Source organism: Chelon labrosus, assembly GCF_963514085.1.
Source record: "Chelon labrosus genome assembly, chromosome: 1".
In the NCBI taxonomy this organism is placed as follows: domain Eukaryota; kingdom Metazoa; phylum Chordata; class Actinopteri; order Mugiliformes; family Mugilidae; genus Chelon; species Chelon labrosus.
Genome location: NC_140337.1, coordinates 16510426 through 16524956, shown reverse-complemented (window position 1 = coordinate 16524956; position 14531 = coordinate 16510426). Strand labels below are relative to the sequence as shown.

General features: G+C 42.1%; 1 protein-coding gene across 1 annotated transcript in view; it reads right to left on the bottom strand.

Annotated features, from left to right (window-relative positions):
• Positions 1-456: 456 nt before the first annotated feature.
• plcb3 (phospholipase C, beta 3 (phosphatidylinositol-specific)) overlaps positions 457-14531 on the bottom strand; it is a 53583-nt gene continuing 39508 nt past the window's right edge. The window contains exons 12-34 of the mRNA XM_084545970.1: positions 14209-14291; positions 14031-14115; positions 12809-12959; positions 12627-12728; positions 12472-12545; positions 12290-12386; positions 12023-12107; positions 11659-11783; positions 11305-11459; positions 11050-11214; positions 10846-10945; positions 10642-10746; positions 9531-9625; positions 9267-9414; positions 7705-7749; positions 7422-7531; positions 7168-7277; positions 6632-6791; positions 6365-6441; positions 6157-6246; positions 5992-6049; positions 5736-5822; positions 457-5169 (exon numbers count right to left, since the gene is read on the bottom strand). Coding sequence (XP_084402096.1) covers positions 4861-5169; positions 5736-5822; positions 5992-6049; positions 6157-6246; positions 6365-6441; positions 6632-6791; positions 7168-7277; positions 7422-7531; positions 7705-7749; positions 9267-9414; positions 9531-9625; positions 10642-10746; positions 10846-10945; positions 11050-11214; positions 11305-11459; positions 11659-11783; positions 12023-12107; positions 12290-12386; positions 12472-12545; positions 12627-12728; positions 12809-12959; positions 14031-14115; positions 14209-14291 — 2616 coding nt within the window. The 3' untranslated portion in view covers positions 457-4860. The remainder of the gene's footprint in view (positions 5170-5735; positions 5823-5991; positions 6050-6156; positions 6247-6364; positions 6442-6631; positions 6792-7167; positions 7278-7421; positions 7532-7704; positions 7750-9266; positions 9415-9530; positions 9626-10641; positions 10747-10845; positions 10946-11049; positions 11215-11304; positions 11460-11658; positions 11784-12022; positions 12108-12289; positions 12387-12471; positions 12546-12626; positions 12729-12808; positions 12960-14030; positions 14116-14208; positions 14292-14531) is intronic.

The window sequence follows — 14531 nt, the reverse complement described above, 5'->3', positions numbered from 1 at the left end:
ACAGGATTGGAGATTGATTTCCAGAGTAAATCCCTTGAAGGAAATGCTTTCTGTAAATAACAATAATAATAATAAAAATCTGCTGATTCCACAGACTTCAGGAAAAAAAGGATTTCAAACTTGTGAATTCAGCGTCTGTAAAATGGTGTCTGCAGCTTGACTTAATGTTTTAATTTGCACTTCAGGGGTTATATATATATATTGATGTATTAGTGTGGTAGAAACTTGCTTGTTCAGTAGTGCAGTACTCAAGCAAGTAGGATGAGTACTGTCTCTTTCTAAGAATTTAAGAAAGTGTGAAGACAAAACTCAGTCATCTCAAAACACAGTTCACACTTTTTATGACAAATCAATAGAAGGTAAGTGACCAAAAGCTACGAAACTACAAAAATAAATGTTGCTGAATGATTGCTGCTGGTGGTCTTCATCACAAAGAAGAAACAGTAGAGGCTGTGCTCCATAAGAGGAAGTTAGAAGTTTATTACTGAATGTTCAGCCATATACTTTATATTAATTATGAAGAAACAATAAAATATTACATCTGGATCACCGTATATTGTTCCCTTTATATCCGACAATCATATACACTTCATACGCAGTGTCAACAGAACTCGCTACACGTCTCGTCCAATGTACATGGCATGCCGTCATTCGCTGACATCGGAAGTGTACAAACACGGCCGCTGCTTTTAATTAACTTAACTAGTCCAAAAGTAAAAGATGGTCTCATTACTGGGTGGATCTGGAGGCGAGGAACTGGGACAGAGAGGCCGAGAGAGGAAGAAGAAGAGAGGGAGAGAAGACATGACAGCCAGAGGCCTCGGGGCGGGCCTGAGGGAGAGTAGTCACACCAAATCTCTAATAAGAGTAAAGTCAAGAGTGTTTGTGTGTGTGATGCCGGAGCCAGCTTAGTGTCTAATGGTACGGTGCTGCGTTCGCGCCACAGTATGATATTGTGTGTGTCTGTTTAAATGAGAGTTTTCAAAGCAATCGGGACAGAAATAACAGAGGTTAAAGCTCACGGCTGACAAGAAACATCCCCCAGGCTCCATTCTGGTGGGAAGGAAACTAGCTAGCAGCGTTAGCACACAGGCTGCGCCTCGCTCTCTCCTCTCTCCATGTGCCAAAGCAGCACAGGCCAAGTCTAAACTGAATTAAAGCACCGACAGGATTAGTTATTAAACTAATATCCAATTATTTCACTTTAATTAAAGGGGCTGACCTCTAGATAGTTGGACCGTTGTTGCAGAAACTCTGACAACAGAATCGATTGCAGTAGCTCGGAGTGGGAGATAGTGATTGAGGGCTAATGCTAATACTTTAGCATACAGTGTGTTGATAGCCAAATAAATAAATAAATCCTAATTTATGGTGAGGTGAAAATAAAATGTCAAAGCTTTAAGGCTTTTATGCTAAACGCTAATGATGCTAACATGCTAATGGTTTTGCAATTATGGTCTTCATTTAGTTTAGCAACTTAGTTTAGCATGTAAACAAGCTAATATTTGATACTTAGCACAAAATCCAAAGTTCACCTGATTCTGAATGTCATTTGTCTGTGTAGTCATACACAAGGAAGTACCTGCTGGAAAAATTTAAAGTTCACCTCCATGTTGTTGATATTTGTGACATGAATATGAGTGCCACATGTCCTGGTAATTTATCCCAAATTTGTTGATTCATTAAAGTCTAGACCAGTGTAGTGGACGAATTAATGTCACTACTGTCAAATAGAGTCAACAATGGCCAGTAGGTACATTTATCTGCTGCCAGTTTACAGCCATTCATTCTACCAAAATGCCATTATAATTATTCTACATTAAACCATGCAGGAATGATTCAAACATCCTCTTTGTCTCAAAGCCTAACAAAGCGTGCACACAGAACCTAATACAGGTACAATAAATTTAACACTGATCCATCAGTTACACTTATAGACTGTTGTGTAATCTCTGCAGACACTGTACATCTAAAGCCACTGGCTTTAGATGCATTTCGACTGTAGAGGAAGTACTTGTGGGTTGTGTTTTCCATACATAAAAGATATGTACACTGTATATTGTTTGAAATTTGTATGAATGGATTTTTTTTTTCTTGTATTTTTGTCTTTTGTCATATTTTGTCCCTCACATATTAACTCAGTGTCAGTTTTGTTTAAAAATGGGACGTTTGTTCATTGACGGCTAACTTCAGATTACTAAAATTAAGTAAGAAATGATTCAGAAAAATCATTTAGTATGTGATATCTTGATGTCTTTTCTTAAGGAAGAAATACCAAATAATCCAAGCGCAAAGATCAAAATGTACTCGACCTCTAGGTCTTGTTGAAATAAATGACTATTGATACGTTACACAGTGTGGATATCACTGGGAACTGGTTGTATTGAGTAACAAGAAAGGTCACGTATACATTATATGGCATTAATACTTGACTTGGACCAAGCTGACCCTAAAAGCAGACGCCCTCAAGGAATGCGTCGACATTTTTGGCAAAATAAACCTTTTGATCTGAGACGACTGGTGGCTGTTTGAGTCCACTAGAAAAAAAAAAGGCCTTCAACACGCTGTAAACATTAGTGTCCAAACTGAGATAGCGGAAAAGCTGAAAATGCAGCCTGGCATGGACCGACCTGTTAAGTTATCAGAGCTCCAGAGGTCAGTGTTTTCATTTAGAGAAAGTGTCGAACACAGGTGGTTCGTTTTGTCGAGAAGTTAAACCAACAACTTCCTAGCAGTTACTGGACAAAGCAGGGCTCCGTGATTATTTCAGGCACGTTAAAATGTTTAAAAATATGTGCATGCTGAATATATAGTAATGGGGACATGATAATAGAAAATAGCTTTTTCATTTTCCAGCAGCCTATATGGACACTTTTTTTTTTTTTTTATCATTCAAAACTTAAATAACCACAAGAAAAAGTTAAAAGTTAAAATTCCATTTAAATACAAGATAGTTTCCACGAGTGTGTGTGTATGTGTGTGACGGGGTAATCAGACAGACAGGCAGCCAGCGCTCAGCGAAGGATGGAGGCGTGAGAGAGAACCTTGCCTCGACTTTCTCCGACCTCCATCTATCACCGGCCCTGGTGGTCAGTAGTAAAATTCACATACAGCTAAACATCAACACAGAATACACGTACACGGTACCATCATTTTACCCCTCAACGTGGACGAGACAATGGGGGGGCGAGGGGGGAAAGCAGAAAAAAGTAGCAAAATAAATACAGCAAAAACAGGAAGCTTTGGTAGAAGACAGAAACAGATATTTAAATTAATGTACCATTCAGTTTGTGCACCAGGATCCCACCGTTAATATTTGGCTTGAGTGGGATATTTTAAAAAGGTTCTTATTCAACCTAAAATACAATTTACATATACCTTGTGTTCACTTAGAGAAATAAAAACAATGAATTAATGAGGCTGTATCAGTGGCGTCAAAGCAGGAAAATTAAAGTAATTACGTCTCAATACAGTAAAGCCTAAGCTTGAGGATTTGGTGATTGTGACTGTAAAGACGAGTGCATTTTTACATTTAAATGTCATAGTGCAGCTTCAGGTCATTATTAAAAAAAAGTGTCTTGTATAGTAGTGTTGCTAATTTAGCATCTGACGTCCTAGCTGCACACCAACACACACAGACACACACACTGAGCTTTCCACTTAGTCGGAAGTATTACCGTCTCCAAAAGCAGATGCCTCATCAAGGGATTAACTTTTAGCCACACACACACATACATATATACCCTTGTGGAGTTCGGTAATCTCTGATATTTGTAAAAAATATTAAAGTTTGTCCCTGTAGTCTATGTATGTGTGTGTGTGTGTGTGCTTTCCAAATCGGGAGTAGACTGGATGGGGTGAGGATTTTAGCGATTTTGCGTCTCCGAACCAATAAACTGCATCTGTGCGAGCGTTAAGTGAGAGATGTCTGCTCGCACACGATTTCTGCTTGCCTCGCTCAAAGCCCCGTTTAGGCTCAAACCAGTTTCTAGCCAGATGGATGACTGCTGACCGCACCCCCTCCGCCTGTGCAACCTTGGCTGGAATTTAATTGGAGGTTAAAGGTCAGACTTCATCCCGACAATGAGGCTGCAAATCCTGGTGAGCAGTCAGGTGTGTGTGTGTGTTGCAGTACAGTATAACAGGATTAGGTGAACAAACAGCTCAAACTGCCAATTATGTTTAAAAAAAAGAAAAAAAAAGTTTAGGCTGCAGCTCCACCTGGTGGTCAGCTACTGCCACTGCAGATTAAAATTTTAAACATTTTTTAACTCATGATAAAAATCCACCTTTCCAATAGTCATTTCTGAAACATACTTACTCTAACCTCGACTAAAAAGAGTGGTAAAGATTTTGACATCTATCTGTGGGACTTTAAGGGACATTGCTCAAATGTCGCCACAAATAAAGCATCAAAATGTTGTAGTGAGAATTCATTTTCCTACCACTCAAGTTCATTAAGTTGAACCCTCAATCGTCCACACAGCTTTCCAAAAGTTATCAAAAAGAGGGACTCAAAGCTTTGGTAGAAACGCTGCAAACATTCAGATTTTGTGGTGGCAAAGCATTACTGATCCAACTGAAGGCGGTGTAAAGACAAGGAATACGGAAATTAAAAACAGGACAAGAAAATGTAAAAAAAATAAAACCACGGTTATGATTCTTATGAAATAGTCCAACAAAAGCGATAATGTGTCATCTGACAAAAACAGCAAAATAAAAAATAATATAGCTCTGTAGACAAGAACAAAACAGTCTGTAATAAAAAAAAAAAGGGAATAAAATTAGTAAATAATCTATATCATTACTATCCCACTTTATAATCATTATATACCCCTGTTGAATGTTAAGTATTTTCCTTTAAAAGTACGTCATCTCTGCCTCCGATAGGACGGGAGTAGTGGATGAGGAAGTAGAATCCGCCAGCGAGACGTTGCTATTGTCCATGGGCCTTTTCCAGGAGCTGCGGTTGGGTGACGGGTACGACGGCGTGGAGCAGTTGGAGCGCGGTCCGGAGCCCGTGCTGGGGCTGCTGTGGTTGGACAAGGCCGCGAACATGGTGTCCTTTCGGCAGCCTTTGTTTTGGAGATCCAGCTGAAGGTGCTGCCAGATTTCCTCCGGTAGTCGATGATACTCCTCCTGCAGGTCCTTCTCCAGCTGAGACTGAAGCTGCACGAGAAACACCAGGAAAATATTAGCCCAGCTTAAGGGCGATTGTTTACGTGCATCAGGGCTCATTTATGGTACGGCGGGACACAGGCGCCGTAAACTACACACCAGAAATTACACCAGTGTGAGTCATTTATACTTGTATACAGTCTGGCTCGCTCTGTAAAAACCCAACCCAAACGCTAGTCGGCGCTGTGTCTTTCTTGCCAGTCGGGTTAATTTTTGTTTCTACTTCCTGCTTCAATTTCAACAATGGAGACTGAAAGTTTCGAGTCATACAAATGTTTGTAGCTCCGAACATCCTCAGTTAACCTTTCCTCTATGTGTTCCATCTTTATTGATCCAAAACCATAAATTCGGAAATTGCGGAGATGGAGAAGCGTGTTGCTAGATGTATTTTTGGGCTTTGAACAGATGTCTGGATTTAGCCACTGTCTCATTTAGCTGGAGGCTGTGTAAGTAGGTGTGGATATCATTAAGCAGCTATAGCCAACACTATCAGTGGCTTCCTTGAGACAGAGAGCTGATTCCCTTAACCAGACGGGGCTTTACGAGCTTCTACTCACCAGTGGAAGCTCCTCGTCTATTTGCTGCAGCACCTCCCGCTGCCTCTGCATCAGCTTTTCCTGCCTCCGGCTCTGTGCCTCCTCCAGCTACAGAAAGAAGAAAGGAGATGATTGGTGTTTATGGATGAGGGAAAACAAAGGAGATAATGTGTGAAAGTAGTGGAGTAAAGCTGATGACAGTGGCAGAAAACTATAAACTAGATAAATGGACACTCTCAAGGACTGTCTGTGATAAGACGGAGGTGTGTGTACTTACCCCGCGGATTAAGGTGACGGAGTCATTTATGTGTTTCCTGTTGATTTCATTCAGTTCTCTACAGGACGAAACACATGAGTGAAGAGAGAGTGAGGAAATGGGGAAAACAAATCAAATGAATCAAAATAAGCCCTGCTGCTAAGCTAACAGAAAACGGTTTATTACGTCTCGGCCTTGTCTTTATCTCGTGTCTTAGCTTCGATGATGCTGTTCTGTCGCCTCTTGTCCAGCAGCTTCTGGAGTTCTTTCTTCTCCCTGCAGAGACAGGTACACGCCAACATTAAAGGACACAAACACCAAGCTCTGGAGAGACAACTGAGACTGAACTATACTTTAATAGCAAGTTACGGAAGAAAGTGAAGGCTGCACTTACTTCTCACACGTGTCCCTGAGCTTCTTCAGATCAGCTGCATGGCATTCATTGGTCGTCTCCTTTAACTTATGGAAGGCCTAAAAACACAACAAAGCAGACGATGACCTGTCAGAGCGTCACTGCACCGATGCACAGAAGGATTCTCAGAGGTGATGAGCTCAGTGTGTGACGCGGGAGTCACTTTGAGTATGTACTCTTTATCCAAAACCTTATAGGTACTGTGATGACTTTCACACACGCAGTCGGTGTGTTTGAGTGTGTTGTTACCTCTTGCAGGTGCTCGTGCTGCTTCTCTTTTTCCAGTGAGTGAAGCGTTTGTCGAAGTTCAAGCAGTTCTTTCATTTGCCAGTCAAGCTGCTGAGCCGCCTGCTTCTCAAGCTCCTGATCCAGTTTGGTCAGCTCGCGCTGCGCCAACTCCTGCGACTCGCTGGAGTACACAAGGAAACCAGGTTCGGTCAGCTTAAGAATTCCTCGTTGACTTTTAAAGTTCCCTACTGCAAATGTCCACACATGCCTTTCTGTGTTCAAATTACTCCCCAACTAAACAGTATGCACCATTATGAGTCAGCACAGGTGCCAACACAGGTGTAAATAAGCAAATAAGCTGGCTAACTGCTGCTAAACTTTGCAGGGATTATCATTTTACAGATTTATGAATTCCTGTGTCAGAGTGTAATAAACAGCCGTGCAGTGTTTTGGTATCCCCCGTCAAGATACACAGATGCTACTCAAACTGGTCTTTTTGCATCACTTTCAGTATAATAATTACAGGTCAGTAATTATTTTTTTCCATCCATTCTTACTTCTTCTTGAAGCTACGTTTGAGGTTTTTCTCTATCGAACTGCGTTTCCTCTGGTTGTCAGACTGCATCTGGCTACTCCGGCTCTTCAGCTCCTTGCTCTTATTCCACACCTACGCACACCAGAATAAAAAAAAAGTATTACTTCTTGTAGCATACACGGCTCACGCGGCTGTTGTAGCACACAGCCGTAAGGAACAAACTTTAATGTATCTGCTATATCAACGTAGATTTGAGTGTTTCCATTCTGTGTGTACCTTCTTAAGATGTTTCTTACGCAGCTCCTTGAGTTCTTTGCTCTGCTTCTTCAGCAGTTTCGTATAAGTCTTCTGCTGCTTCAGCTCCTCTACAGAAAGGATCGGGACGTCTGAGAGACAGACACAGACACAGAGTTATGTGAGTCCTGCTGAAAACACTTGTAGCTTATCCAGCTTTTTTAAAAAAAAATAAAAAATGACATAAAACAAGTTTTCTATGTGACAAACAGAATGATTTCAGTCATGTCTGAATGTGGAAATGGATGCGCCGGGATGACCTTACTTGCCAGAACAGAGGTTATGAGGTCCTCCTTCTGAGGTGGTGGTGCTACACAGACACACACATACACACAAATGGATGATCGACAAAAAACACAAAGGAACAAAAACTTGTCGACACTATACAAAGGTTTTAAGGGGATTTACCGTTTTTTACAACCTGGACCTTATTTCTGGCATAAAACACGATCGTTTACTCACCCATACAACTTTTGTGTCATTTGTAGTCATTTGGACGATAATTAGATCTGTGTATATCCATATAGTGGGAGTGACTGGGGCACCGAAACGCAGCCTCTAAATAACGCATTATCTGCCGCGAAACTCGTTCATTTCCCCAATATTTTCTTATGATACACTAGTGCTATTACCTGTTGAGTCCAGAGTTACCTGTTATCATCATCCGGGGTCTGTAGATTGACCTACTAACCTCTGACCTGGATGATGTCATCTCTGAGCGTCACACGCACCCGCGCTTCTTGTTTGCTTGTTTATGTTAATTTACTACTGCTACTTTTTGGCAACATGGCTAAATATTTTTCAGATTCTGAGGTTGTGGACGACAACTTTGTTTACGATGGACGTCCTTTTTGAGCCAGAGTATACGGATGAGGAGGATGCAAAGGCAGAGAGAGCAACAGCTGGCCAAAGAACAACAAGCCGCTGCACATCCGCGAATAGATAACAGGTAAGTCTGGACTCGACAGGGAATAGCACTAGCATATCATAACAAAATACTGGTGAAATTAACAAGTTTCGCGGCAGATAATGCGTTATTTAGAGGCTGCGTTTCGGTGCCCCAGTCACTCCCACTATATGGATATACGCAGATCTCTATATTGTCCAAATGACTCCAAATAACACCAAAGTTATATGGGTGAGTAAACAATCGTATTTTATGCCAGAAATAAGGTCCAGGTTGTAAAAAACGGTAATTCCCCTTTGACGTAATACATGCTAATCTAAAACTTATCATATTTGTCATGAATGCATGAAATTAGATGAAAAGGAAGAGAGTGGAAGGGATCGTCACACAATGTTACACAATGAATGAAAAGATTTAAAAATTAAAAAAAACACATCAAAACACAATCAGTGTTTTATTTTATTTAAATGATATGTTATTTATATGAGAGCTGGGATAGGCTCCAGCAAACCCCCGCGACCCTTAACAGAAATAAGCGGGTATAGAAGATGAATGAATGAATGAATGAATGTTATTTATATGTGTGCCTCTTAAGCCGGGAGTCTCTGCAAAATTTCGTTATGTTTTCATAATGACAATAAAGACTCTTGATTCTTGAATAATACATGTTTTCTCTTGAAACCCTCCTGACAAAAACACACTGGTTACAAAGAAGGCTTATAAAATGCTGAAGTAAACTAGCAAGAGAGTAAATATAGTGACAGAGTGACAGCTATTACACATAGCTGCTAATTGAGGTAAGTAAACCCATCAACAGTTTAATTTAATTCGTATAAAACAACCTTTTATATGAGATCTATTCTGGACATACGTATAATAATGTTATAAACTGTCATGGGATTTTGTATTTGTGTATGTACCTTTGATATCCGGTGGCTGTATCTTGCGGTCAGGGGTGAGGTCAGGCATGTCATCATGTATGCAGACGGGGATAGGGTCAACAGAGAGTCGACCTTTTGGAATGACTTCACTCTCGTCACACATCTTTTTGGGCTGCATAGGGACGTGCTGGACAAGAGAAATGTTAATAGTTTGAATTAATACAGATAAAAAAAAAGCACACATCCTTGCAAAATAGCAACCTTTTTTTTTTTAATTGGCTGATACCAACACATGTGTCTTACCTCGTTGTTTTCTTCCAGCAGAACAGCCAGCTGTGTCTCTCTCTTGTCTAACATAGTAAGGTGCTTTATGGGGTTGGTCAAAGCCTCTGCATACTCTGAGAACACACAGAACAAAAAGTGCCTTAACGAAAGGGTCCCCAACCAGCGGGCTGTGGACCTGTACTGGGTCGCAAGTCATCTTCTACCGGCCCGTGAGGAGACAATACGATTCGTCAAAAAATTCTGCATAATAAACTTTTTGACTGCAACTTTCCAACTCTAGACCACCCAAGAAGTGCAAAAGAATGGATCCGAGACGCATGGATCGTCCAGATCAGTGCGGGAAGAAGATCAACCCCTCAAGCTTGACGGTTAGTTGAAAAACATGCTTGACATAATAAATATTCACTTTGATCCAGTATTCTGGATCAAAGTTAAGACTGAATATCCTGAGACAGCCATGAAAGCACTTTGCTTTCATATCGAGCGTCATATCTCTGTGAGGTGGGGTCTTCTGCAATGAATGCAATGAAAACTAAAATGCTGAATAGACCGGACATGACGAATTTGGGGTGGTGCTGTCTAAACCCCCCTGCCTTGTAATGTCTTGGATATCCACTTTAGTACAAAAGGCACAAGATGATGATAATAAAAACGCAGAATGAATTACAGGTTCATGTATATTATGGACCAACAAAAGAGCTGCTGGCGGTCTTTTATGATAAATCCAAGTTACTGTGCTTGATCAACATAAATATTAAAAAGAGAGAAAGTTTCCAACTGTTTCCATTCTTTATGCTAAGCTAAGCTAACCAACTGCTAACTTTATTATTATTTACAAGTCCCAATGCACCCTCAACAAGGAAGCAGTGGATTTCCCAACATGTAGTAGAGCTCCTTTAAAGCCACTTTTAGATTACATGAAAACCAGTTTTAAAGTCGGCAGGGAAGTCAAAAGTGTTTTCAAAAACTAATTGGATAGACTGTCTATCTAGTTAAACAAAAATAATGATGAGCATGTTTGCATCCGTTACATTTAAAACAACAAGATAAATATTGTCATTGCTATATCGGCTAAATGCAACGGAAGCTGTCAAGGTGTTGCTTAGATGTGTTAATGAGGCGTTCCTACCCTGGTGTTCATTGGGGATGTAGTCCTGAGCCTCTGTGTAAACCAGTAGAGACGACAGCAGGAGTGGTTGGTTGAGCTCATTCTTCAGGTTGATGTAGTGGTATCCTAGATGCCCGTGGTGTTAATGTAAAACATTAGAAAATTGGTGGAAGTCTTTGGTTTGTCTTCAAGTCGCAGAGTGTGTTTACAGGTGTGAGTACTTGCCAGGTCTGATGGCCGACACGGGGAGAATTCGGTGGCCGACAAACTTTCCATTCTCCTCAAACACAGCTATCCTCAGAGAGGCCAGTGTGGGGAGGACCACCTGGAGAGCGTTGACGCCACAAAGAAAGTTTAGAGAGCGCATAAAGACAGAAGTAGGAGAAGGCTGAGAGGAAGATCTGACAGAAATCCTGATGTGTGAGTTACCTTATTGAAGACAAACATTTCATCATCATGCCACACGGGGTCGAGCGAGTTCCCATTCGATGTTTTGGTTCTGTACTTCCTCTTTGTGTCGGCAGGGAGTCCAAAAATGTCCACTTCCACATACACGCCGACCTTTTTATCTGTTAGGAACTGGCCTGATACGACCTGGCGGAGGTTAAAAGACACGTATTTATTATAACGACTCTTGAAGACGGCACACGGTTATGCGCACGGAGGGATTCAGGTTGTGCCCACCTTGACTTTGACTGTGTTGGCGACTATCCCGTCCACTATGTTTTCTGTAAAGGGGTCGAAGTGTTTGTCCGTCCTTCTCATGAACTCCGGCTTCAGCAGGTAGCCGCTGTGCCCGTTATACTCGAACACCCCCATGTTCAGCTGCATAGGAAGGTCTGAGAGAGAGGAAGAAAACAAAAAATAAAAGAAGAGTGGGATAAGAAAGTGCAAGAACGTTGCTAAGAGCAGGATTTAGAAGGATTAAGACTGAGAATTAGTATTATGTTAATATAAATACCGTATAATAAATGTACCTAGCTCTATCTAAGCCCGTCTCATCCCTTGCTGTCTGGGGAACTAAATAATAAAACTCACCAAGAGTCTGGAAGTTTAGCGCCACCATCTGGCAACCGACGTTCCAGAAGAGCTGTGGCATGTAGTTGGAGCTGTCCACCCTCGTACCTTTAGGGTAGATCCGACTCAGCTGGTTCTTATTGTATCTGGAGGAGTGCTGTTGAGGATTATGCACAAATGTACCATGTACAAAGCTACAACCGCTAGCTTAGCTTAGCATAAAGACAAGAAACTAGGGCTACATGGTTTCCTGTCGGAGTATAAAGCTTACACCAATGATCTTCCAGAAGTTCAACACCTTATCATGTCTTCCTTTAATGTTGGCAGCTTCTCATAGAACAGAAAATTCTTATTTTTTTTGGGAGGAATATGCTTCAAAGGATACTCAACAAACTCCATGGGGGAGTTCTTCAGGGTGTCCATGCCTTTGGTTTCCACGAATGACGACATCTCAAAGAACTTCCTCCTCTCTGATGTAGAAAGAGCGAGACAACTTTATTAAGACGTGTGACGAGAGCGGTCATTACCCCGTAAGTGAGTACACGACTGCGCCTAATGAGGTGCACAGCAAAGGTGCTTAGAGCTAACGAGGCTCGTCTGCTCTATTTTCGTCTCCGCCTCGCTCTTCATCAAACACAACACACACACTTACTGTTTGCCACGTCGAAGCTCTTGAATTTGACAGGTTCGATGTAGTTGACGAGAGTCGACATCTCCTCGGTGGCGTTCACCTCACTGCTGGCGGTACCCTGAGGGAGTCAGATAACGCTAATGCATCAGTCAAGCCCGTCAGCCACTCAAAACGGCCCATCGGTCCTCCTTGACGGCTCTTACCTCATCAGAGTTGGGCTTTTTCAGATCTGTCACGGGCTCGTCCTCTTCCTCCTCCTCGCTTTCCCCTTCGCCTCCTGGTGGGGTGTAGTAAATGAAAATGTAAAATAGACCAAAACGCACAGCACGCCCTTTCCGCTCTATCTTTGTCAACTCACCGATGGACTTGCGAGGTTCACAGTCTTTGACCAATCTCTCAGCCAGCTTTTCCTCCCCATTGGTCAAGAGCTGGCCTCCCTCGTTGTCTGTCAGAGGGCAGTCTACGAAGACAAATCATCAGTTTACTATATTAACCTGACAGAGGGCTGGTCAAATAAAGTCCAATCCCCCTAAAACGTACCGTTGTTGGGTGACGACTGCTCCCCCGGCTCTTTGCGCCGTATGCTGCCGCCACTCTCAGAGGGTCGGTGGTGGTGATGCTTCTTCTTGTTCTTAATAAGGATCTTCCCCATCATCTCCTGAGGTGAGGGGAGCGGCTGACCTGGGACCAGCTAAAGTCACATAAACGACACGAAGGTGAATTTTAGATGATGCAGCAAACACTTAAAAGATCCTCCTACACCCACCTAGACCAGACCAGGCACCCCCACCCCATAGCAGTGACCCCAGCAGGAGGCAGCCTGACACGCAACTCAAAACACATGAAAAACATCTCAAGGTGTGTTGACCTGGCCTCCAAATTCACTAGATCCCAAACTGATCCTCCTCAACTCCTCAATCATCAAAGGTTACAAGAAAAAATCACTCCAAAATCTGCAATTAACGACTTGTCTGGGCCGAGAGCAGTCATGAGGCGCTGTGAGCGAGGTCAGAGCTGCTGTGGCGGTCCCACAGCCACAACACATTAACCAGATTTAACGCAACAGAGTCACAGGATTCACAGGGACGAGCATCGGTGTTTTATAACCAAAGTTAAACGTCCCTGAAATCGGCCTAAATCAACAACAATTTTGCTGTTTGGGAATAAAAGACGACTGTGTCCAGTTCAAACGTCGTCACACTCTCAAATTGATTAAGCGTCTGTCTGTTCATTAGATCGGTCTTATTTTGTGGTCTGACTTGTACAGACATGGATACAGCTCTCAAACAGAGAGCGTACAGCTTATGTCACATCAAAACCACTTAAATCTGTCGTGTTCCTCTTTGACTTGTCATTGTATTGTAATTGTCTCAGTTGTACTGTATATGCACAGTATCGCGTCAGGTTTCCTAACAGTGCCATGACCCTTGGAGTGGATCATAAGCTGGATTTGAGCTTCGCTTTGAACCATGTTGTGTCTTGTGAAAGCAGCACATCGTGTCTCCGGGCACCAAATCATCACGATCATGAGTCCCAGCGCGTTTGATCATACATATGATGGTTCTCAAGTTGATTAACGCCGTGACTACGGAGGCTAAAGATATTTTGCCTTGAGGAACAGCGGAGAGACATCACTCAAAGGATTTTATTTTTAGTATGAGAACAGACTGTATAAAATAAACCTGACTATTGCGTTTTACGTAACTTTCAAGAGAACACTTAAGGACGGTGCATGTCAGATGCGTCGAGATATGAATCTTACCGGATATTTTTCCAGTGGATCGATGAGCAGGGCGTCTCCGAAGATCGTCCTGCAGTACTCTGCCATCTTGGCTTGCTGCTTGGCTCTGAAAAGGACACAGGACACAAACCAAATTTCCATTTTTGAATCCTTTTAAGTTACTTCTTATTATACACTGGCAAATGTCGTCACAACTTACGAGTCTACGTGGTTTTCAAAGGACAGGATGACGGGGTATGGCGAGGTCTTGAAAGCGCTCTCTGCTATCGCTTCGATCACCTCCTGCAGTCGGGGAAGGGATGAGAAATTTGAACAAAATGACCGTGTTGACCAGCAGTTTTATGTCTCTTGCAACTTATCAGGCTGCAGTTAAGTTTCAAATCTTTCCAGACTCAAACATTACACTTTTTAATTAGAGGGAGCTTTCTTAAACATCATGATGTAACTGTGAAGTTGAGCTTTGACCATTTTTGGAAGTAAATGATCCTGTTGGAAACATTACATGGTGAGTTAAGGCCCCAG